Source organism: Phascolarctos cinereus, unplaced genomic scaffold (genome assembly GCF_003287225.1).
Source record: "Phascolarctos cinereus isolate Bilbo 61053 unplaced genomic scaffold, phaCin_HiC Scaffold_3;HRSCAF=262, whole genome shotgun sequence".
In the NCBI taxonomy this organism is placed as follows: Eukaryota; Metazoa; Chordata; class Mammalia; order Diprotodontia; family Phascolarctidae; genus Phascolarctos; species Phascolarctos cinereus.
In genome coordinates, this window is record NW_027555736.1 from 125,276,550 (window position 1) to 125,300,448 (window position 23,899).

The 23,899-nt window shown below is 42.3% G+C and overlaps 1 protein-coding gene across 2 annotated transcripts in view; it reads left to right on the top strand.

The window, feature by feature from the left end:
* The first annotated feature begins 12,123 nt into the window (after positions 1 to 12,123).
* ST8SIA2 (ST8 alpha-N-acetyl-neuraminide alpha-2,8-sialyltransferase 2) overlaps positions 12,124 to 23,899 on the top strand; it is a 95,858-nt gene continuing 84,082 nt past the window's right edge. Inside the window, exon 1 of one of the 2 annotated variants that reach the window (XM_020964394.2) lies at positions 12,124 to 12,844. In XM_020964394.2, the coding sequence (XP_020820053.1) occupies positions 12,747 to 12,844 (98 nt within the window). In that variant the 5' untranslated portion in view covers positions 12,124 to 12,746. The remainder of the gene's footprint in view (positions 12,845 to 23,899) is intronic. The other variant, XM_020964375.2, reaches the window with a different exon arrangement.

The following is a 23,899-nucleotide window of genomic DNA, read 5'->3' on the forward strand; positions in this document are numbered from 1 at the left end:
AATCTGAGGTAGTGCAAGTGTATTTGTCCAGGATGACAACTATGCCTAGAATTGAACCTATTGGAAATGGGTTTTACCAATCCTGCTACACTTGTTCTTCTCAGTCTCCCACTCTGGTACAGTGGAAAGTGTGTTAGATTTGGAGTGAAAGCATATAGGTTCAAAGCTTGCTTCTGCCACTAATTATTTGTGTGACCTTGGGCAAGTCACTTAACCTCTCTAGGTTTCTGTTTCCTGGTCTGTAAAATGAGGGGTTGGACTAGATGATCTTCTAGTCCTAAATCAAGGATCCATTTCTCCCATGAATTGGAGGTGCAATCTGAGAATGTGGGACGTAGTAATAATAACAATTATTATGAAAAGCACTTTTCATACATCATCTTCGTTCATCCTCCTCAAAAACCTGCTAAGGTAGATGGATATTATTATTATGCCCATTTTACAGATTTGGAAATTGAACCTCAAGAGTGGTTAAGTGACTTATTCAGAGTCACACAGCTTATAAAAATCAGAGACAGGATTCAAACCAAGGACTCTTCCAACTCTGAGTCCAGCATTCATTGCACTACACCACGTTGCTTTGTTGTGACAGTAACTGGCTCACAGGGGAGTAAAACCCACAAATTTAAATATATGAGACAAATGCAGCTTCTCACAAGCTCTCTCATCAAATAGAAGTTAAAACCACATTATAACCTTCTGTATTTTTTCACACCAGATGGAGCATTGTAGCAGTGTTTTTGTTGGTCTGAATACAATTTAGTTTCTATGAAGCAATGACATGAATCTTCACTAATGGCCAGACAGCCATAATGGTTACTTACCATCAACTACAGGGTAACACTCAAACTATGCAAAGCTCCCTCTGCTGGTGCCTGCCTCCCTGCTTTCCTGGGTGCTGCCTAGATTCAGTTTTCCTGATAGTGCATCCTCAAAGCCCCGAGAGCTGGACTCAGGCTACATTTGAGGCACTCGGGCCACGGGCCACAGGAAGGGGTCGCCCCTTCTCCCTCCCCTCCCATACAACAGTTGCCAAACTTTATTTAACACAAAACTCTCAATAAAAAAAACTTTGAGCACAAACTCCTACTCTATGTATGTTTACTTATTAATAAATCACATTGGATATTTTCTATATTGTATATATACACATCTATGGGGTTGCTTTATTCTATGTATTATGAGGAGCCATGGCCCTGGGGGCTCTTGCTCTGGGGTCTGTGACATTTGATGATGTGATCATGTATTTCATGGAGCAAGTGTGGAGGACTCAGAAGGAACTTTACAAGGATAAAATGAATACCAATTATAAGACTGGTCTTGCTGGGCTGCGCCATTCCCAAGACAGACTTCAGTATTCAGATCGAACACGGGAAAGAGCCATTTTTCAGAGATCAGGAGCACTTGGAGATAACAGACCTGGCCATTGGTTCCAATGCCGATGAACATCTTGACTTGAAGAGCCCACTGGGACAGCTGTTTTCTAGGAATTCCAGATCTTCAGGTTCTAGAAAGCAGGAAAACCATTTATTTCCAAACTAAAACTCACCTTGGCTCTTACCATTCTGCTGCAGTGAGTATAACAATTGCTGCACCCACAAAGTCTCAAATAGCCAATGAAATCAAGGTACACAGATAGAAGAAACCCTTCTTCTGCACTGAGTGCAATGAGAACTATGGCCAGAATGACCAACTGTTCAGGCACCAGAACCTGCAAATGGGGGAGATGCCCTTCTTGTGCCCTGAGTGTGACAAGGCCTTCTGAGTGAAAGCCAGCTTGGAAGTCCATCAGCTCCCGCACAGCGGGGAAAGGCCATTCTCCTGCAGTGAATGTGGCAAGGGCTTCACCAAACATTTTCATCTCACTCAGGACATCAGATTGCACACAGGGATGAGGCCCTTCCAGTGTCCAGAGTGTGACGAGACCTTTGGCCTAAAAGCAGACATGAAGGGTCACCTGGAAATACACAGCAAAGTCAGGTCATTCCGCTGCACCAAGTGCAATAGCATTCCCCTAGCAGCCTACACTCACAGCCCACATGAAGGTACACACAAAGAAACAGCACTACAAGGTCCTGCTGTTCAGACTGATGGACCTTGATTGGAGTCGAGACAAAACCTCTAGCATACAAGGGGTGATTATCAACATTCAGAGTCAGAGAGTTTCAGTGAGAAGGGACTTCAGATGTTATCTAGTCCAAATTTTCTACATCCTTGACAAGTGGTCTTTCAATCTCTGCTGGAACCTAAATAACAGGAAATTTGCCACTTCATAGGCAGGCCATATTCCATACTGGAAAAGCTCTGATTGTTGGGAAGTTCTTACTTAGATTGCACTAGAATCAGACTCCCCATAACTTCCACCCACTTTCACAGTTCTTTCTGGAGCCAGGGAGAAGTTTAGTACCTTGTCTCAAAGGGAGCCTTTTAACTGTTCAGTGAAATCTGGCCAATAGAATTGGTGATTAGTGAGAGGGAGGAGGAGGAGGAAGAGGGAGAGACAGAGAGAGACAGAGACAGAAAGAGAGAGACAGAGACAGAGAGAGGAGAAAGAGAGGGAGAGAGAGAGGAAAGAGAAAAAGAGAGAGAGAGAGAGAGAGAGAGAGAGAGAGAGAGAGAGCAATTTCTCCTCCATAAATGGGCCTCCACCTTTCTCCTAAGAATTAACATAGTCCTCTCCACTTAGAATACTACCCAATGGGTAAGGTCACCAGTTGGGAAGAACTTGAATTTTCTAAAAGTTCAAGAGCCTCTTTACCTTTCTAGCAAATCAACTCTCTTCAGAAACTGTAATAACAATAACAATAGCATTTATATGTTAATTTAAGGTTTGCAACACATATTTTATGTCATTTGATCCTCACAATGACCCTATGAGGTAGGTGCAATTATTAGACTCATTTTACAGATGAGGAAACTGAGGCTCAGAGATATTAAGTGACTTCAATCATTGTACTACCTAGTTATACAGCTGATGACACAGCATTGTTCTAGATGGGGCTCCTGGTAGGGGCAAGATCTAAACATCGACCTTCATACCAAGATTTATGGCTCATTACTAACTGGCTATCCCCTCTTTCAATTGCTGCCCCATTGCTCCCCTGTTCCAGATCCTTGTCTCATCAGCCTTGCTCCTCCATTAGTGCCATGGTGCTCTGCTGTCTCTACCATACATTCCCAAAAGGAGCTATTGTCTTTCTCAGTGTTGTCTTCAGTTTGGTTTTATTGCTCCATTTCAAGCTTGGTCTATTCATTCTTATTTACATTTTTTATATTTAAAATAATTAGATTAGCCTTCAAATCCAAAAGCATTTGTAGATTCAAAGAGCTATTGAGGTGCAACATGTAGCCTTGCAAGGTGAGTGTTCTTACACCTAAGCTAATGGTCTCTTGCTCAGTGCTCAGCTAAGATTTCTGTGCAGCCTCCCTACACTTATAGGCTCAAAGAATTGGAGTCATCTAGTCCAGTGGTGTCAAACAAATAGAAATGAATCCCTTTAGTTGCATTCTGACTTAGAAAATGACAAATTAATTTTATCTATGTTGAATTATATTTTTCTTTATTTTGTTAAACATTTCCCAACTGCTTTTAATCTGATTCAGGCCTTACTCAGGGGTTTTGACAAGCATGTTTGGGGCTCTGAATTTGACACCCCTGGCCTCTAATCCAACCTCTTCTTTTTTATTAAAAAGGAAACTTGAGTTCAAAGTGGTTTAGTGACTTTTCCAAGGTCATATGGGGAGTAAGCAGCAGAGATGGGGTACGAACTCCGATCCTATGGTGCTAAGTCCAGCACTCTTTCCAGTGTTCTACACTGTCTCACTAGTTTGCCTCTCTTCTCGTGAGGCAGAATTAGCTTTAAATTGGTTGGTTCTCATGACCATACATCACACAGGTTGATGACATCTGGTTAAATACATTTGCTGGGCCATTCTAGAGCTCAGTTCTTCCCAGTGGCTTTGACATCATTGAGTTTGTCCTTTGAAACATTGAGTTTTACTCATTGCCTGACACACAGTGCATGTCATGCTCATGGCAGATCTTAACTGAGGCAATTCTGGCCGATCAGTAAACGTCAGCGCTAAGCTGAGTCAATCAAAGAGGGGGCATGCCTGGCTGGGACTCCCCAGTTGGCCAAATTGAATATTTATATGTTACAAACATAGCAACTATACAACATATTTCATAAGCACTTCATGTCACAAACAAGTTTATCTACTCAATACGTTCCTCCCCTCACTTATCATAAACATCAAATGTTATACGTGATCAAGGACATTATAAAGCAAAATAATCAGACATTACATTATAAATGCAGAACTGCTAATCAATCTTAGATATTACCCACAACATAAACTTAGCATTCTAACAGCACTTAATGATTGTGGGCACAGATAGCCTCCATATCCTCTCTTTTCTTTTCCACTGGTATATTTAGGCATGTTAAGTGTCTGCAGCGAGGCTTGGATGGGCTTCCTCTTCTTTTGACCACCTCTTCTACAACAGTGTACACAGTACATTACAATTATTTATACAACACAACATCACCAACATCCCATAAATCTGTTGCATAGTCTAGGTATCCCAAACTCTAAGGTCTGCTTCCAATCCCTTTCTGTGCAAGAATGGCTAGCCAGGCATGCCAGAGTGCATGAGTTACGGAAATCAAGAAATTCTGAAGAATTCCTCAGTCTTTAATGCTTCTGTTAGCTCTAGTTATTTGCCTTCTCTTCTCCACACCTTGATTCTCAGACCCATGTGACCCAAGGAAAGGAGAAACTAAGTCACATAATGACCGTTGATTAATGGCATAAACTACCACCTGCAAAATGCTTCCTCAGTCTTATAGGTCTTGGCCTCCTAAAAACCATTTTATTTCAGATTTTAACAGCCCATTCCAGCATTCTATAATGCCAGCTGCTTGAGGGTGATATGGTATGTATAAAGTCCAGTTTATTCCATGTACCTACTCTCGGACTTCGTTAGTGATAAATTGGAATCCTTGATGGGAAGCCATAAAGTATGGAATCCTAGAGCAGTATATCAATCACTCTGTTAGCTCCCAGTGGTCGTTTCTGCCTAAATTCAGCATCTTGGGAATGCAAATCCAAATCCTAAGTGCCAATAGTCAAAACAAATCTCTCCTCCCTCCATGACAAAAGAAACCTGCCACCATAATATGTGGTATATTCTTCTCATCAGGAAATCTGCCACATCTGAACTTTAAAGCAAGGCATATTTGCCAGCAGCTGAAGCATTTGGCTGCCACAGTGTCGAGATCAGACTTTGTTAATAGCATCTCGTAATTTCTAGCCAAAGCATACATTCTTTCCCTTCCTATATATCCATTCTACTCTGGGGACCATCTTGCATGGTTCATGAAGTCCAGGAAGCATCTTATACTAACTTTTGTTATAGGTTGGGTGAGTCTGTCAACCTTATTATTGTGTTCTTCTCCAGTGGTGGAGCATTTTGAGTGCACATATACATTGGATATATAAGGGCTTAAATAGCAATCCCATTCGATGAAATCCTCCCTATACCTCATTGCAGTCTTCCAACCTTGTGCTTGTCATGCCCCAAATCATTTGGATAAGCCTTCAGCTCTTAAACCAGTATATGTGCTACATACAGATGTATACTACTTCCTAGTCTTAACTTCTCATGTCTTAACATAGTTCAAACCACTCTGAGCTCAGAGAACTGGGATGATCTACTTTCCCCTTCATCCCACATCACTGAACAGGTAATTGGCTAGAAGACAGCAGCTACTCATTTCCAAATAACTGTAGTGTTTTTAGTTATTGTTTTGTTTAGTTTTTTACTTTCTTTGGGAGGTGATATTGCTTTTCACTTACAATTTTTTGAGAGTGATTGAAGCTCTTTTGGCTTCTACTTTGCCCAGCCAATCAAGGCCTAAGAGCCAATATGGGAGTTGTGCCAATTATTCAAAATATCTATTTCTTAAATAAATTCAGGAGCAGATCAGTTTAGAATCCATTGACTCTATGGTGAAATAGACCCTTTCCCTCCCATAATTACTCCCTTAGGTACCTATGGCCTATAGGCTTACAATACAACAAGAGAGCCCTTGTAACCAGAATCAGTGTCCCTTCCTACCTAAGTTCTAGAAGTTCCTTAACCAATCGATTATTTTATTTGCCCCAGTGCAGAGTAAAGCACCTAAGTGACCCATCCTAGGATGGTTCTTGCACCTCATTGCAGATGTAATTTCTCCCATCCTACTTTTGCCCTTGCTAGCCACTGGCCAGTATTCTGTGTTTGGACTTGGGTGATAAGACAGGTGATCGATAGCAATTGATCATTAGAGTGTGAGTTGAAAGACACAGGGGACTCATCTGGTCCCTCAAAATCCTCCTAGATGTCCCCATTACACATCTCAAGGTCCCCATCTTTCCCAATTTGGGCCTGTACTTTGATCACAGAGATCTGACTTGGCTATGAGTTAAATTTTATTTGCAGTGTTGCTACCCTTTAAGGCTGTCTTTCTGCTGCCTCAGTTCTCTCTGGCAGGTCTCCTTGGATTCTTTTCAAGTTAACTTATGTGCATTTAGTTTTTACCACTTGGCATAGTACTGCTTCTGTTCCCTCTAAGAGTAGTAAACAATGGCCCCTCTACCTGGTAATCCCTGGCCTTTTACTTTCTGATTCCATTCAAGATGATGGGGGAAGGGAAGGGAGGGAAGCAATCAATCAAGGAGAAAAAAATGCCTCAATAAGATTTGTTTATTAGCTAGATTGAATATTTGAATGTTACAAACACAACAGTAGAATGTGTGCAGTAAGTGCTATGTTACCAATAATATTCCCTCTCCAATAAAAATTCCTCCTTGTGCTGTGAGAGGTTTTATTTGGAGTCAAAGGGCCTGCATTCCAATCCCAGTGCTGCTATTGTGTGATTTTGGAGAAATCAAAACATCTCAGAGTCTAAATTTCTTCATCTGTATATAGGGAGACACAGAAGTTTTAACCTTGTCAAAGTAGAACACAAAAGCCAGGAGGGTGTTTTGTGTGTGTGTTTTGGTTTGGTTTGGTTTTGCTGTTGACAAATACACATAATATATAAAGAATGTGGATTAGAAGGGTAGAGGATAATAACCTTTCCTCCTTCATTTAGCCTTTTTCCTGGCTCACAAAATCAGAGGATCTTTGAATAAAATGGGCTTTAATAGTCAGACTCCACACAGGCTTTCTTTGGCAGAATACATAAAAATAGATTTTGGGGACACAGGAACCCTTTAAGAAACTGAGCAGAAGTTACAACAAATTTTTGCTCCAATTGTCTGGCACAGTTGACTTCAATTCAGCACAAGATACAGGCAGTTAAAAGACATCATCTCAGTGCGGGGCTATTCCACCTATCTTTTTTTCAACTACCCTTTAGGTGTTATATAGTATATAACTATATAACCTTTGTTATAACCATCAACCTGCCCTTATCAGGGAGAGGCTTGTTGGTCACTGTATCCTAACAGACAGGAGTTGACATGGCTAACAAGTAACCCTACAGCTAGGTGACATAGTCAATGGAGAGAGCACTAGGCCTTGAGTCAGTGACCAACGAGCACGCATAGAAAACACGTATATGGCCAGGAAAGATGTATAATCTCTGGGACAGAACATACATGTGGCCAGGATATGTACATAAGGGTCATATTTATAGGAGGCATGAGTGGACAGGGCAGCTCATATCTGAAAATTTGAACTCGAGTTCAAATCCAGCTTCAGACATTTATTAGCTGTATGGGCAAGTCACTTAACCTCTGTCTGAGTTTCCTCAAGTGAAAAATAGGGATAATAAGAACACCTACTTCCCAAGGTTGCTGGGATGATCAAATGATTGTAAAGCACTTACCACAATGCCTGGCAGATAGTAGGTGCTTAATAAATGCTTGTGTGCTTCCTTTCTTCCTTCTTATCTTGAAAAGATGATGCCCAGAAGCGGGTAGCAGCACAAGACCAGCAGAGCAGTCCTCAGCAGAGACAATGCTCCCTTCTGAGAGCAGTATCAAAATGAGAACATCACCAATGGATATTAGCAACCATGAATTGTCAGAGGTGTGAGCTGCCCAGTCCATTCATGACTCTTATGTATATAGCCCTTACATGTGTATCACTGGCCACATATTCTGTCTCAGAGGCCATGCATCTTTCCTGACCATATATGTGCATTTTATGCAGGTTCCTCTATCATACATCTGTGTGTGTATGCCTTCATTATTAGTAATATGAGTGCACACTGTGGGAAAACGTGGAGAACATTTTCTTGGTATTTTATTTGCTATGCTGTTTTATTAAATGTCTTTTGTGTGGATTAATATCTCCTCTGGCTAGCTGGAAAGAGTAAATCTTCCAAGGAGACCTCTTGAACTATTTGAGTTTTGATTGTCTTGAATCCTGGGGTACCCTTTTGGGAAGGAAAATATGTGAGAGGGAATGCCCCTGAAGTTACATGTGAAATTAGAAATCTGGACTGGATAACTTCAAAGGCTCTATCTTTAAATCTATGACTCTATGATCCTCTTTCTCAGGAGATGGTACCAGCTCTTTCAGAGGAATATCCAGACTCAGAATGCCTGGAGGCTAGTCAAAATGTTTGGTCTTTCACTCTGCTCAACCAAAGGTCTTTAGGCAAGTTAGGGAGAATTTGGTCCCACGCATTTCTTCCTTTTCCCTGCAGCCAGGTAGCACATCACCCACTGAACCAATATCCCTCACTGAGGCTTTTTGGATCTTGGACAGGCATTAACTCATGCCCCCATTTTCCATTTCTCATCCTCAGCCTCAGGGGTTGATGCAACACTGTGCAAATCCCACCCTCACCCCAGGATTTCTTTCAGCATGAGGAAATATGGGAGGGAGAGGTGGAGAGCCAGCTGTTCCCTGTGCAATCACCTTTACAATACACAAGTGAAAGGAGGCAATCCTAATGTTACAGGTACGGCCCTGGAGCCACCAGTCTCTGCATTCAAGTTCAGTGTTGGGATATAACAAAGCACTCGCCAGGCAATGAAAGTTTAACAAAGGAGGAGATTTACTTTGCCCACACAGCAAGGATATGCAACAAGGATCCAGCAGCCCCCTTCATCTCCATCTAGAGATTTGTCCAGTCAGTTATGAGAGTAGTTTCTGGTTGGCCAGTTATCAGGATATTGCAGCAACTTGGACTTGAGTAGATTCAGGAACCTGCCAATTTGGAGAGGCCTGGAACCCACAGAGCTTGGGTTTTTGTTGGCCCTAGGCCAGGAAGCTGTGTCAAAAAATTGGGGGGCAATAAGGTTTCATAAGGCCAGCAAGCTCTTCAGGGAAGCTGGGGCTAAAGAAAGTTGCGTGGGTAGGGGTTGTGTGGAGGGAGAAAGCTGAGTCAGGGTTAGGGGAGCTGCATCAGGAAACTACTGTCCTACAACATCTAGCATGTTTTTGAAGATTCCTGTCACACCATATTTACAAATAACAATCCTGCACCAAAACAAGTTCTCAAGTAGGTGTCCGTGTAAAAATTATTTTCTATAATCAATCTACAAGGATTTATTAAGCATGAGATAGCACACTAGAAGATAGATATAGGAACAAAAATGAAACAGACAATCCCTGCCCTCAAAGAGATTACATGCTACTATGGAGAAGTGATCAACATGTATAAACACAAGCAGAGCAAGATGTGATGGAGGAAAAGGAAGGAGAAGGGAGGGAAAAGGAAGAAGCATTTATTCTGCTAAACACTTTTACAAACATCATTTTCATTTGATGAGGGCAGAGGAGAGGTCGCCGAAAATGTTCTAGGGAAATTTGAGGAAATTTCCATGGAGGTAATACCTTCAAGAAAGATAAGAAATCTGAAAGATGGGAATAAACATTTATTAAGTGCCTACTACGTGCCATGCACTTGTGCTGAGCTCTGGAGATTCAAAGACAGGCAAAGGACAGTCTCTGCCTTCCAAGTGCTCATAATCCAATGAGAGAGAAAACATGCAAACAACTGTGTACAAACAAGCTATATATAATGTGAAAATGTGTTTGCTAGGAATGTATATGTATAGCCTATATCAGATTGCGCACTGTCTTGGGGAGGGAGGTGGGAAGGGAGGGGGAGAAAAAATTAAAACTCAAAAGCTTATGGAAGTGATTGTTGATAATTCAAAATAAATTAATTTAAAAAAGGAAAAAAACAACAAGCTATATACAGGATAAATAAGAAATAGTCAATGGAAAGAAGTATCTAGAATTAAAAGGGACTGGGAAAGGCTTCCTACAGAAGGTAGAATTTTAACTGGGACTTGAATAAAGCATTTCTAAAGGGCTTATTATGTGCCACACACTGTGCTAAGCTGTATACAGAGAGAGACACTAAGTCAAATTTTGAAACAGCTAGTGGAACGGGTTGGTTGAAACACAGAATCTGGGAGGAAGAATATAAAGAAAGCGTTGGAAGGGAAGCTAGAAGCAGTGTGTTGAGGAAAGATAGCTGAGTTTTAACAGTCTTTAAGAGGTGATCACCTCTCTTCTAACACCCGAATTCCCAAAGCAATCATCCAAATGTACTCAACATACAAAAAGAAACAACATTTTTCAGGAAGGAGAAATGGGGTGGCAGTGAGAGTGTGCCTGATCTCTCATTTTCTTATTTAGTTCAGAACACCTCTTCACTTGCTAATTCATTACTGGAAGGTTCTCTTTTATTTCTAGTTCCAGCAAACTGGGAATAAATTTTCATCAATGAGTTGTCATAAGCAACTTCTACTGTAACAAAAAATATGGGGTTCCTCCTGGAGTTCCTTATAATGGGATTTCAATGGTAGTGTCTTGGCAACAAATTGTTTAAAAAAAAAAAAAGGAAAAAGAAAAGAAAAAACCACCGCACTCAAAAATTCCCCTCAACAGTAATACACAGCTACTCCCCTAACTCAGCCACTAACTTCCACGCATGCAGCATTATTGACATAGTTTCCCCAAGATAGGACTCATGATTATGAGAATTCCTTATAACAAAAGAAAGCAGTTTCTTCTTAATTGAGTTTCCTAAACTTCCTCCCATACCTAACCAACATCCTTTCTCATAACTACTCCACTAGCCCTGGAAACTATTTCTTTCATTATATAAGGTAGATTAGCATCTAGAAAATTTAAATGTTTGGTAATATGATTTAGTGGGAAAACAAAGTACCTGGTGTTCTCTATTCTAACGACTTAAAGGTACTCTCCCTAAAAACTTACCTCTTTCCAGCAGATGTTCCAATAATATATGGATCACAAGAATACTACGTAGGTAATCCAGAAATCAGAGCAGTCCCACTATCCTTGAATTTTCCTGTTCAGGACTGGTTGACCTCAAAGGTCCCATTAAGCTTTAAATCTATGATCCTAAGATCTGGTTACTATTTCCAAAATAAGATTATGATTTTAAAATTACTATCCATATAGTTCCTTTCTCCCCATGATCAAACTTCAATAATCTTCACATAAATTGGGTTATAATTGCTGTAAAGGTACTTTTTCTGGTTCTGATGAATTGTGCAATTAGCTCAGAAAATTTTTAAGCAATTTTCTAATTCCACTAAAACTTAATGGAGCCCTTCCAGCCCTAGGCAAATGGTGGGTGCAAAATTTAATTTCAGCTAATCTGTATAAGACTGGGGAAGCGTAAAATATACGGCATGGGGGGCATTTACCCCTTATGGGCACCCTTGTTTTCTACCATGCCTTTCCATCAAGATGAGACTAGGGGTGGATGTTGATTTTGCAATAAGTGGGGATGTGATACCAGAATTAAGTGTTCTGTCCTCAACATCACACACACACACACACACACACACACACACACACACACACACCCTTTAATGAATTATGGTAGTAAAAGAATATTGGCCAAGTAGTCGAGAGATGTGGGTTCCAGTCTTAGTTCTGCCAATGACTTGTTCTGTGACCTTGGGCGAACCTCTCAGATCCTCAGTTTCCTCACCAGTCAAGAAGGAACTTCCCACTCTAAAATCCCACATTCCTGGAATATTACTACATCCTTGAAGCGGCTGACAGACACCTGCCCCACCGGCAGGTGTCAGTATCTCGGATGCAGGCGGACAGTTGCAAATATTTTCTCTTCCACCTTCCCACCAAATTAGGCAAATTAGGCTTGAACCTTTGTCAGCGTGGATCCGCCTTCTCCCAGGCTGGCGGCGGTCCCCAGGTGTGGGTCTTTGTGTCAGGAAAACTTTCAGAGAGAGAGAGAGAGAGAGAGAGAGAGAGAGGGAGCTGGACAAAGAGGTGGAAGCGACGGCGCTTCTCGGGGTCGGGGTATGCCCGTGGCCTCCCTCCCTGTCTGGGTCAGGGAGGGCGGGAGAAGAGCGCGACGTCCACGGGAGAGGAGCGACAGGGATGTGCCTGGCAAATTCCTAAGAGGCGATACTACCGAGGGGAGGGGAGGGGAGAGGGGAGGGGGAGACAGAAGAGAACGGGCACCGACTGGAGCAAAGCTGTCAAACTGAGCGCGGAGAGGAGCCCGCGGCTGGGAGGGACGGCGGGGCTGGACTGCACTAGGGGGACAATCGCAGAGCCTGTGCAACTCCCCGCCTGCTGCTGCCGCCGCGGCGGCGGCCGCTTGTGCCCAAGCGGGGCTCCCCGGGGCTGGGAGGAGGCAGGCAGGTGGGTGAGGCGCTTTTTCTCGCTCTGCTCCTCGCCGGCTCCGTTGCCCGCTGGCCGGTCCCGGTCGGAGGCAGGCGCCCGAGCCATGCAGCTGCAGTTCAAGAGCTGGATGTTGGCTCTGCTCACCCTGCTTGTCGTCTTTCTCATCTTCGCAGATATTTCGGAGGTCGAAGAAGAAATCGGGTAAATAAACCCTGCCCTCCCCTTCCCCCACTCCCGGGACCCCCAACCCTCTAACCTCCTCCTCGCTCCCGCTTCCCACTCCACTCCCCCTTCGCTCCTTCCCCCGGCTTTGTATGCGCCTTGTCCTTCCCCCTTGCTGTGGCTGCTCCTCCCCGAAGCTGGGGAGAGCGACTGGGGGGCGGGATGGCGGGGGCCGGGACCAGGTCGGGGCTATGGCTAGGAGAAGGTGGGTGGCCCGGGAGTTGTGGCTGGAGGGGAATGAGTCGCGGGGCAAGAGGATCGGGACGGTTTGGGGGGCAGTGAGAGTTGGAAAGGGTAAGGGGACGCCACTGAATTGGGGCGTCGTTAACTAGGTATTGGCTAGTGTGCCAGCGGGCGACGGAGTGTGTGTGGGGGGGGATCGAGGCACGGGAGTGGTTTTTTTTTTTAACGGATTTCCCAATCATCCCTACCGCTTTATCAATCGAGGTCCTAAGGAAGGGGGCTGGTGAGAGAGCGGGGAGGGCGAGACGGCCAGACGGGAGGGCTGCGGGAGGAGGGGAGTGTCTGGGGGCGGAGGGGGTACTGGAGAGGAAGGCAGGAGAGTTTCTTTGTCTTGGGCTCCACGGGTTTCTCGCCTTTACAAAGTGGGAAGGCAGCGCGCCTGCATCTCAGTGGGGAGGAAGGGCAGCCTCGGGGCTGGTGCCCAGCCTGGCTGAGAGGAGAGGGGTGGGCCGAGCCGAGTACCAGGGGCCCCGGCGCGGGGCCGTCCCGGGAGGGGCAGCTGCGCTCCTGCTCTTCCCCATGCGCCCGGCGCCGCGCCGCCCTCCCACCCACTACTCCGGGCTGAGAAGCGGCTCTCCAGAGGGGCTCTCCGGCACTGGGCGTCCCTCTCCACCCTCCGCCAGTCAACCTGGGGGAGACTTCGGTCTCCCTTTGTCCCTACTCCTGCTCCGGGTGCTGAAGGTGGACGCGGGGAGAAGAGGGACGGCGGGAATGAGTCAATTTCTAGGAATACTTTATTCCTGCTGTCCTCGCTCCTGAGCTTCCAGGAATAGCTTTAGCGTTCGTTACTAGGAGGTGTGCAGGTTCATTTGTCTGGCTACACATGCCCCCGCCCTGCGGCGAGCGGTCTCTCCCCCCAGCCTCAAATCTGGGTGTCTCTGGTTCCCTTACTTTGAGGGGCGGAGGTGGGAGAAACAGGAGCTGGGTTCTGGGAGGTTCTAGGGCTAGAGACTCGTGGGACCCGCTCGACCTAGGATCGGTCTGGTCCCGGGACAATAACCCAGCAGTGACTTTCCATCTTCACTGTTTGCACCCCGCCCCAAACCCTGACCACCCAGGTGAAATGAAAGGCAACAAAGAGGAGCTTGTGGGGGAAGAAGACTGAATTGGATCTGGATGGGGGCGGGGGAGCGCATCCCAAGGGAAATATCCAGCAATTAGGGACAGTGAAGGAGAGGAGGGAGAGAGGAGAGGAGAGGAATTGAAAAAGGAATGTCAGGTGACCCTGGAAGAGGTCAAAGGACCAGAGTTGGGGAGACAAGGAAATAGGATGGAATGCCAGTGCCTAGATTCAGGGCAGAAGATAACCATGGGGGGATCAGCTGGTACCACCCTCCCAGGACTTCAACCTGCTAGTCTCACTACATTGATAACCAGGTTTCTGCAATGGCCAATGCTTTAAGCATTTCTAACCCAAGTCCTCGTTCCCAGGTCAAGGTACCAGGAACTAAAGAAACCAAGTCATCAGATAATTTACTTTCTAACAGTATTTTCCATTCCTCTTTCTTTTCACCAACTATCATTTCTGCCCTCTCTCTTCCTCTTGTTCTTTTCTCTGGCTTCCTCCTTTCCATACTCTTTACCTTCGAAATTTCCTTTCCACCTTCTGCCTCTGTCTCGGGAGTAAATATTCATTTTCTCCAAGCCTCTCAGAAAACTTTGTAAAAGGAAAAACATACGGTATTCTATCTTTACACACCTCTACCAAGTTTCTGAGCCCACACGTTTTGGCTCAGAAACATTGGTAGGAGCCACAACTTCTTTATAAAGTTCTAGTCTGTCCAGTGACCAAAAAAAAAAAAAAGCTGTTGTCATAGGAGTTAGAGTTTCTCTATCTAATACAATTCTTTCATTAGTAAAGAGGAAACTTAAATCCAGATGTAAAGAGATTTGCCCAAGATAGCAAGTACTAGATTGAAGATTTGAAACTGGATCCCTTCCTACCAAACCTAGGGCTTTTTCTACTATATAACACTGCTTTTGCTTTTGGATCCTGATTGGGTTTTCACCTATGTAAGTTCTGGCAGAGTGGAGACGTCAATTGCAGTTAAACTTTGCAGTTTAGGGCCCTAATTTATTTGTTGTTATTTCTTTTTTATTATTATTATTACCCACAATACTGGCCAACATGGTAGACAATAAAAAAATAACTTCCATTTATTTCGGCTTTTAAAGTTACAAATCACTTTATGTACATCGTCATTTGCTTCTCACAATAACCCCATGCAGGTCAGTAAGCATTTATTGAATGCCTATTATGCACCCAGCATAAGAAGTAGGGAAGATATCATTAGCGCATTTGTTACAAAGGAGGAAACTGACATACAGAGAAGTTAAATGACCTAAGGTCATATAGCTAATATATAGCAGATCTCGAACCCAGTCTAGTGGCTTTTATACCTGTCAAACTAATAAGTTAGGAAAAAAGCAGAAAGGTCAAAGGTAGTCCCTGCCCACAAGCACGTTACGATCTCCTTGGCAATGTTTAGCTCAAAATTGAAAGAGATCTCTGAGGCCATCTAGTTCAACATAAACCTAAGTGAGATTTCTTTCTACAACATGACTAACAAGTGGTCATCAAACCTTTGTCTGACAGCCTCTACTGAAGGCAAACCCAATACATCCTGAAGCAGCCTATTCCACTTTTGGATGCCTCTTTGTTTTAGGAAGTTCCCCCCCCCTCCAAGAGCCATTCTAAATTTGTCCTCTTTGCAACTTCAACCCATTATTCCTTACTGCCTTCTGTGGCCTATCAGAAGGATGCTAGTTTTTCCTCCAACAGTAGCCCTTCAAATGCCTGAAGATATTTGGTCTACTCCAGGTTAAGCATCCCATTATCTCTCAACCCACCACCCTAGTACAGGCCTTCATCGCCTCTGCCTGGAGTATTGTAATAACCTTGTAATTGGTCTCTATATCTCAAGTCTTCTCCCCACCCCAACTTGTCTAAGCTGCCAAAGTGATTTTCGAAGATACAGGTGTTACTATATAAGTCATCCCCTGCTCAACAGTGGCTCTCAATTATCCCCATGATCAAATAGAAAATCCTTTTGGATATTTAAAGCCCTTCACAACCCGGTCCCTGCCTACCATCCCTCAATATACTCTACCATGTAGCTACAATGGTCAGGACGATCCACCTCCTGACTTTGTGTTTTTGTACGGCTCTCCTCCAGGGCTGGGATTCTTTCCTTCCTCACTTCTACCTCCTAACTTCCTTGACTCCCTTTAGATTCAACTCGCTCTTACCCTCTGCAAAGAATCTGGCTCCTCTTCACTTCTCCCTACGAATTTCTTCCCCATGCAATTATCATTTGATTAGACTGAATATATCTTGTGTGGGTGGTGTTATTTGAATGTTATCTACCACATTAAGGCTCTTTGAGAGCAGGAACCGGTTTTTTGAGGACAGTGCCTTCCTGGCACATAGAAAGCAATTAATAAATACTTGGTGACTGACTAAACCAATCCTTATGTGATATTGACTCCATGTGCTTCTAACAATTTTTTGTTTACTCTGTGTTTTTTCTCCCATTAATTGATGTCTTTCCTAAAATGTAGGACCCAAACTGAATCTGATACCCCAAATGTGGTCTATTACTTCTCTAGTGCTGAATATTATGCTTCATATTCCATGATCACATTCAGTGTTTTGGAATTGCCATATCACAGTGTTGACTTATAGGAATTTTATGGCCCACTAAAACCCCAAGATCATCTTTTTTTTTTCCAGATGAACTGCTATCTAGGTATGCCTCCCTCACCTTGTATTTGTAAAGTTGATGTCTTAAACTCGAGTGTAAGATCATTTCTAGCCTGTTACACTCATCTTTTTAGATTCACCCCAATGAGCTTTCCTGTCAGAATTGTAGGAACATAGATTTAAAGCTGGCAGAAACCTTAGAAATCCAATCCTCTTTTTTAACAGATGAGAAACCTGTGGTCCAGAGAACTGAAAATGTTTTGCCTAAGGTAACACAGGTGGTATACAGCAGAACTGGGGATCTAAACACAGGTCCTCTGACTTCAAATATAGCATAATGATTCCTACAAAGATTTTTGGATCCTATACCATCCAACATATTAGCTACCTTCTCTCTCAGATTTATGTCACTTATAAATTTGATAAGATGCCACCTGTGCCATTATCCAAGGCACTGATAAAAATGTTAAACAGCACAGGACCAATGACAGATACCTAGGGCACTCCACTAGAGACCTTCTTCCAAGTTTAGCTGGAATCATTATGACTACACTAGGTGGCAATGAACCTTGGATTAGCCTTCTGTATAAGTTGAAATAAAAACAAGCTTAATGCTCTTTAAAAAACACTGTTGTTTTCTTCAAGTGTTCTATTTTCAGGAGCAAATGACAAATAATAACTGACATTTACGTAACATGTTAAGGCTTACAAAGCACTTCCCATAAATTATCTTATTTCATTATCACAACAACTCAGTAAAGTAGTCTTCAGGGTCAGAAATGGAGGCATTTGCCCATGTTCATAATGAAAGTGGTCAAGTGAAAGAAATGAGACTGAAACTCTTTTCATTATGCTGTGACACTTCTATGAGGCCATGCTATCCTAGGATTCGCTGAAAAGCACCAAAATGAAACTCTAAAAGTAAACAATAGTCAAATCCCGCCTCAGACCAAACACTTGACACTTACTAGTTGTGTGACCCTGGGCAAGTCACTTAACCCCAATTGCAAAAAAAAAAAGTTAACAATAGAATTATTAACTCTTAAAATACAGGGTTGAGTGAGGTTTGAAGTTTGTTTTTTTTTAATTTAAAATAGTTTATATGATCACCTGGGTGATAGTCTCAAATTTTATTATTTTAAACTCAAATGCTCATTAATAGCTTCATGTACTTTAGTTGTGTCTAGATGATAAGTTTCTTGAAGACAAGGACCATAACTTCTTTCATAGAGAGGTATTGTGACATGGTAGTGTTCAAGACATGGAGTCAGCAAGACCTGAGTTCAAATGCTGCCTCTGACACTTCATACCATTATGATCTTGGGCAAGTCATTTCACGGCTATGAGCCTCTGGCAACTCTAAGACTTGTCTTACAAGTTGTGGACTGGTTAAATCTATTCTGCTTGACAAAAAGAGTTCTCACATCAGTGCAACGACAGATCCTTTTATCCAATATGCCTTATAGTACTGGTCACATAGTGTATAATCAATAAACACCAAGAGACACAACATTTAGGAGCCAGAAGGGACTTTAGAGATCATTGGATAATAGCTTTAGAACTGGAAGAGACCTTAAAAGTCATCTAGTTGAGCCCTTTCATTCTATGGATGAGGAAATTGAGGCCCAGAGAGATGAATAGACTTATACAAAGTCATATAGAGTAGTTAGTAGCAGAGCCAGGGCTAGAACCCAGGCCTCGTGCTACTGTCTGCCATGCCATTCTATCATTGCTGATTTAGACACTGATTTATGCACTTGATTTAAACTGAGCTCCAACTTGATGTAGTCTTGGGTCTCTGAGAAAACCAAACAGCCGAAGGTCATGGTAGGGAGGACTTACTAGATTCGGTGTCAAAAGACCTGGTTTTAGATCCCGTTCTCTAGCACTAATTATCTGTGTGACCTTTGAGCAAGTCACTGTACCAACTCTGAGTCAGTCTCCTCTTCTGTGAAATAGGGATAATACTTTTTCTCCCTTACAGGGTTGTTTTGGAGATCAAAAGAAATAACATGGATAAAAGCCCTTTGTATAAACTGCATAGTAGTACTAGTAGCCCACAAGTTTTGAAGTGAGGTTTGGAAAAGAATCTTTGGTCTCAGAATTTTTATTTATTTCTACTACCAATTCTGGAACAATAGGAAAGGGAGAGTATAAGGTGCAGCTGGGTGGGGCAGTGGATAGAGTGCCAGGCCTGGAGTCAGGAAGAATTATCTTCCAGAGTTCAAATCCAACCTCAGACACTTAACAGCTGTGTGACCCTGGGCAAGTCACTTAGCCCTGTTTGCCTCAGTTCCTTGTCTATACAATGATCTGGAGAAGGAAATGGCAAGCTATTCCAGTATCTTTGCCAAGGAAACCCCAATAGGGTCATGAAGAGTGGGATATGACTAAATAACTGAATGACAACAATCCATTATATATTAACATAAATAACATTTTATGAAAATTGCCACATTTTCATATATATGTATATATGATTGGCATTGTTTTTCCATATTTTTGCAAATCTCTTTAATGACTGACTCAATAGAAGACAACCTGATTTTCATATCTGCTGCTGTATTCATTCTAATTTCATTTGGTGTTTTAGCTGAAGTATAGGAGGAAAATCCAACCTCATTCAGATATGTAGTTACTGGAATATTTCAGTAGGCAAATTACATCTTTGTATTTTACTAAAACAGTTTTGGCCTCAGAAACCCCCTGAAATGGTCACTCTGAGTGTCCATTTCAAGAGTCCATGAATCACACATTAAAAACTGCTTTTCTAAAACACAATCCTAATTCACACTTTAAAGTCTGCAAAATGCATTCTTCATGTAAGGTAAGAAATTACCAATCTTATTGTCCCCATTTACAGTTAGGGACAAAAAGAGTTAAATAGTTAAGTGACACTCTCAAGGGCAGTACTAGATCTCACACCTAGATCCTTTGACTTCAAATCCAGTGCTTTCAGATCATTAGATGAACCTCCTTGAGAAGATTCTATATATTAAGATAATGTTTTGTGCGTATCTGCTCCTTTGTTTCCGAAGTGTCTTCCAAGGAGTAGTCCAAAGATCTCCTCTGATCTACAGCTCATTTAAGGCTGCCTTAGGCTTTAGTCCTTTATTCCATGCTGATATAGGAAAAGGGGTCAAAGAAGAAATTGTTTTAGTTTGTCCTTTACCAGTTCAGCAGACTAGATCTTCTTGACCTTGTTGGTCAATGGCAGAGTTTTGTCTAGGTGAAAGATGACTTTGGCCCTTGGAGGACCCTTTCTTATTGGGTTGGTTTATACTATCCCTGGGTGTGTGGCATCCTTGTAACTCACAGGCCTCATTTTGAGGCTTCTGCTTATCCAGAAGAAAAAAAAGAAGAAACTGCAAATCATTGACCAATGTAAATTAAGTGGGCTTCCTGGGCATCCCAAGCCTCCGAATATGATTTGAATTGGGCACCTCAGGGTCTGGAGATGTGATTTCTGAGTAGGGAGTAACCATTATCGTCATATTTAAGCAGATCTAGAAGTAGGGGGCAACTATTATCATCAGATCCAGGCTCAGTTAAATACTAGGAAACTACATCCGTTAGAAGGATACATCTATGTGGAAGGAAAAGGGAAAAAAAGCACCTGGAGAGGACTTGGGGCAATGACTCAAAGGTATGTATGTATATGCTTGCCAAAGTTGCCTCAAATTGTCTGTGAAAAATGCCCTTTTAAATGTGTTAGAATCATGGAATCCCAGAATAGGAAGAGACCTCAGAGGTCAATGTGGTCCAATCCATTCCTGTGAGAATTCTCTTTATGCTGTCTTTGATGAGTGGGTTCATCTAGCTTCCACTTGCAAACCTCCAATTTAAGAAAACCCACTACCTCCACCTTCTATTTTTTGCTCAAGTATGGTTGTCAGGAAGTCTTTCCATATACTGGGCACAAATTTGTCTCCCTCCATCTTCCACCACTGCTCACTGGCATAAAATCTGGGGTGAAGTAGATTGAGTGTAATCCCACTTTCACTCATCAGTCAATCCATAAGCATTTATCAAGCACCTCTTATGTGCCAGGAACTATATTAAGCATTGGGGATAAAAGCACAAAGAATGAAATCATCTGTAATCTCAAGGAGCTTCCATTCTAATATATGGGGAGAGTACGTATATAACATACATACATAAATACATACAGCATAAACATAAGTATAAACATAATATATACAAAATAGTTAAATATAAGGTAGTTAGGGGACTAACAATTGGAGGATAAGATAAGGCTTCATTAAGAAAATGGTTCTTGAGTTGAGAAATAAAGGAAGGAAGAGCATTTTAGGCTTGAGGGGCAGCCAGTTCAAATACTTGAAAACAATTATCACGCCCCTCCTAAGTCCTTAGTTCCTTCAACAAATCCTGGGATGGCATGGAAAAATCAGCTTCTCCCTAGTTCAGCTGCTAAGCCTCCATGGCATAGATCTGATAGAAAAGGAGGAGGAATAAACGAGCAGGAAGGAGGAACCACATTTAATTCACTTGTCCCCGGTAACTATTATCAGCTGCTCCCTGCACCTAAGCCGTAAGTGGATATTCATCTTGGGAACCCTTTCAGAGACATCTTTCTCACTTTCAAGGTTGGGTTGTTAAGTGCCAAAATTATTTAGGAATACTGTAACTTTCATATTATCAATGTTTCTCAGAAGCAGGGAGCTCCTATAGACCTCAGGTCTAGGACACTGCAAAGGATGAACATTAATTCTTTCTAGTCTCAAGGGAACTATTTTAACGCTAATTGACTAAAGGGTATCCCTAGAGGCTCACTAACTTATGAACTGGCAGAATCTGGCCAACTCATTTATCCTCTCAATATGCCAGTGTGATACGTAGTGGGAAAACAAAGACCCTCCCCTCATTTTCAAGAAAAGTAGAAACCTGAGGTCTATTTGTGTCCACTTAGTTCAGAGAAGAACCAAGGGACACATTTCTTGCGCCACTGGATTATTCACTGGATGACTATCTCCACCAAAGTCAGTGCTCTTATTGTACCTGTTTTCTGGGATCTTCCACCTGACTGGAGAGGAAGCTTCCCAGCAATCATTCCAATATAGCCTTGTTAAGGGCTTCCACACTCTGTAGTGTTAAGAGCAAATGGGGAATTCACGGCAAGCTGTTTTACTCCAAGAGGTAGTAAACATAAAGACCAGAAGTTATTAGTTTAGAGCATTTGATGGAAATCTTATAAGTAAGCAATGAATCTAGTGCACTCCAGTTGCATTTTAAGGTCAAGCATGTCTATGCGTCAATTCAATTTTAAAACATGTGTGTTATTGCTTTCTTTTTTTTTTTCCAAAATACTGGTAAAATGAAGATGGTAATAATGGGTATGGAAAGTCCACACTGCTGTTGGCTGAGTGACTCAGAAACCTTATATCCATCAGCTGCTTTCCATCAATAAATTAAAGAGAGGCACAGCTATTCCAAAGAAAGAGGGAGCTTGCAAATTCAAAGGAAGGAGAAAGATATAGTGAAAAATGACCTGGTGGATGAGATCAACCCAGAAATCAACAAGTGAAGTAAATTGCTGGAGTTTTTTTCCTGTTGGCAGATCCTGACAGGTTCATTGCCCCACCTGGCACATAGGGAATGCCTAGACGACAGTGTGTTTAAGGATTCCTTCTTCTAGCACAGTTCTTGTAGTTTGCCTTTAAGCTTTCCAACTATCCACTCTCCTTCCTAGGTGGCAGATCAGATGATTTTAAACCCTCCACAGTCTGCTACAATTCATCATTTAACCATGAAGTTGATTGGTAACCTGACAGGATCCATTCTTTGGCTCACTATTTTCTCAGGTTGCAATTGTCTCAGGCTTAGGTGCAAAATGATGGAAAATGGTCAGACTTGGAGAAATAAAGTTTCCGTGACCCTCGTGTGTATGAAATGAAAGCAAGTGAGTTTCTCTGTTTCCTTCAGCACTTCCATACATTTTCAGTAGCTCAGATTTCCAGAAGGCCTAATCTTGTGCTCTTAAGAAAAGGATCAGAATTCAGTCTTCCTCTATTATATAGGTTTGTGTTTGAGTTCTGAAAAATACACAGCTAAAATAAAGCTCTCTGTGTTGTCTAGTAGTACTCAAGTGTTTTTTTCTTCCAAGAATATAATGACACCCACCTAAAATTCATGAGTCCTTTTTTTTTTCCCAATTGTCAGACCAAAAGTTTCTTCCTCTTCTGCCTCACAGCATCTTGAGGTTGAGATAAACTCTAGGTAGACTGAAGGGGTCATTTTGATAAATTTCTCTTTTCCTCACACTGCTTCCTTCATGGCAAGGGTGTCACCAAGAGGAAACAAAATACAAGGGGTCCTAAAAGTAAGGTGAGAAGATGAGGTTCAATTTGAAAAACATACAAACTAATACCTCTGAAGGAATAAAAACTTGCAACAGAGTCAGTGGAAGGGAGAAACTTAGAAAACAGTAATACTAAAAGAGACCTTAGGGGACAGCAAATTAGATCCAAGTTTGTAATGGGAAATAGCAGCCAAAAAAAGGTCAGTACAATTTGGAGTTGCTAATACTAAAGTATCATGTCACAGATCAAGAAAAGGATAGCCCCAACTTTCTTCCTTTCCATTTCTCATCCGAATAGCCTTGAAATACTGTATTTGTTTTGGGCACCTCATTACTATAGAGACAGAGAATAACTGGAAGAAGAGAAACACAACACAAATGATTAAGGCCTGAAGGGATTTTCTTATGAGAAAAGATTAGACAAACTGAATATAGACAGCTTGGCCAAGCAAAGACTAAAGAAGGGGTGGGAGTCAGTTGGGGGTGAGGGAGAGGAGAGCTGAGAGATACTATAGTGGAAAGGAATATCTAAAAATATAGAAAAGCTGTAAGCACCAAGGGAGGAAAGAGGCTTACGTAGAAGTGGAATAAATTTAAGCGGGAGATAGAGGAATGTAGGATGTCAGGGATTCACTACTTCTTCCTAATGCAAAATACTAATTTAGGTGAGTTTCCCAAGAAAAAATGGTAGATGTTGCTATCCTTTGAAAATTTTCCAAATAAATCCAGGTGAAGAATCAAACATGGCTGGAATCTGTCAAGGACATGC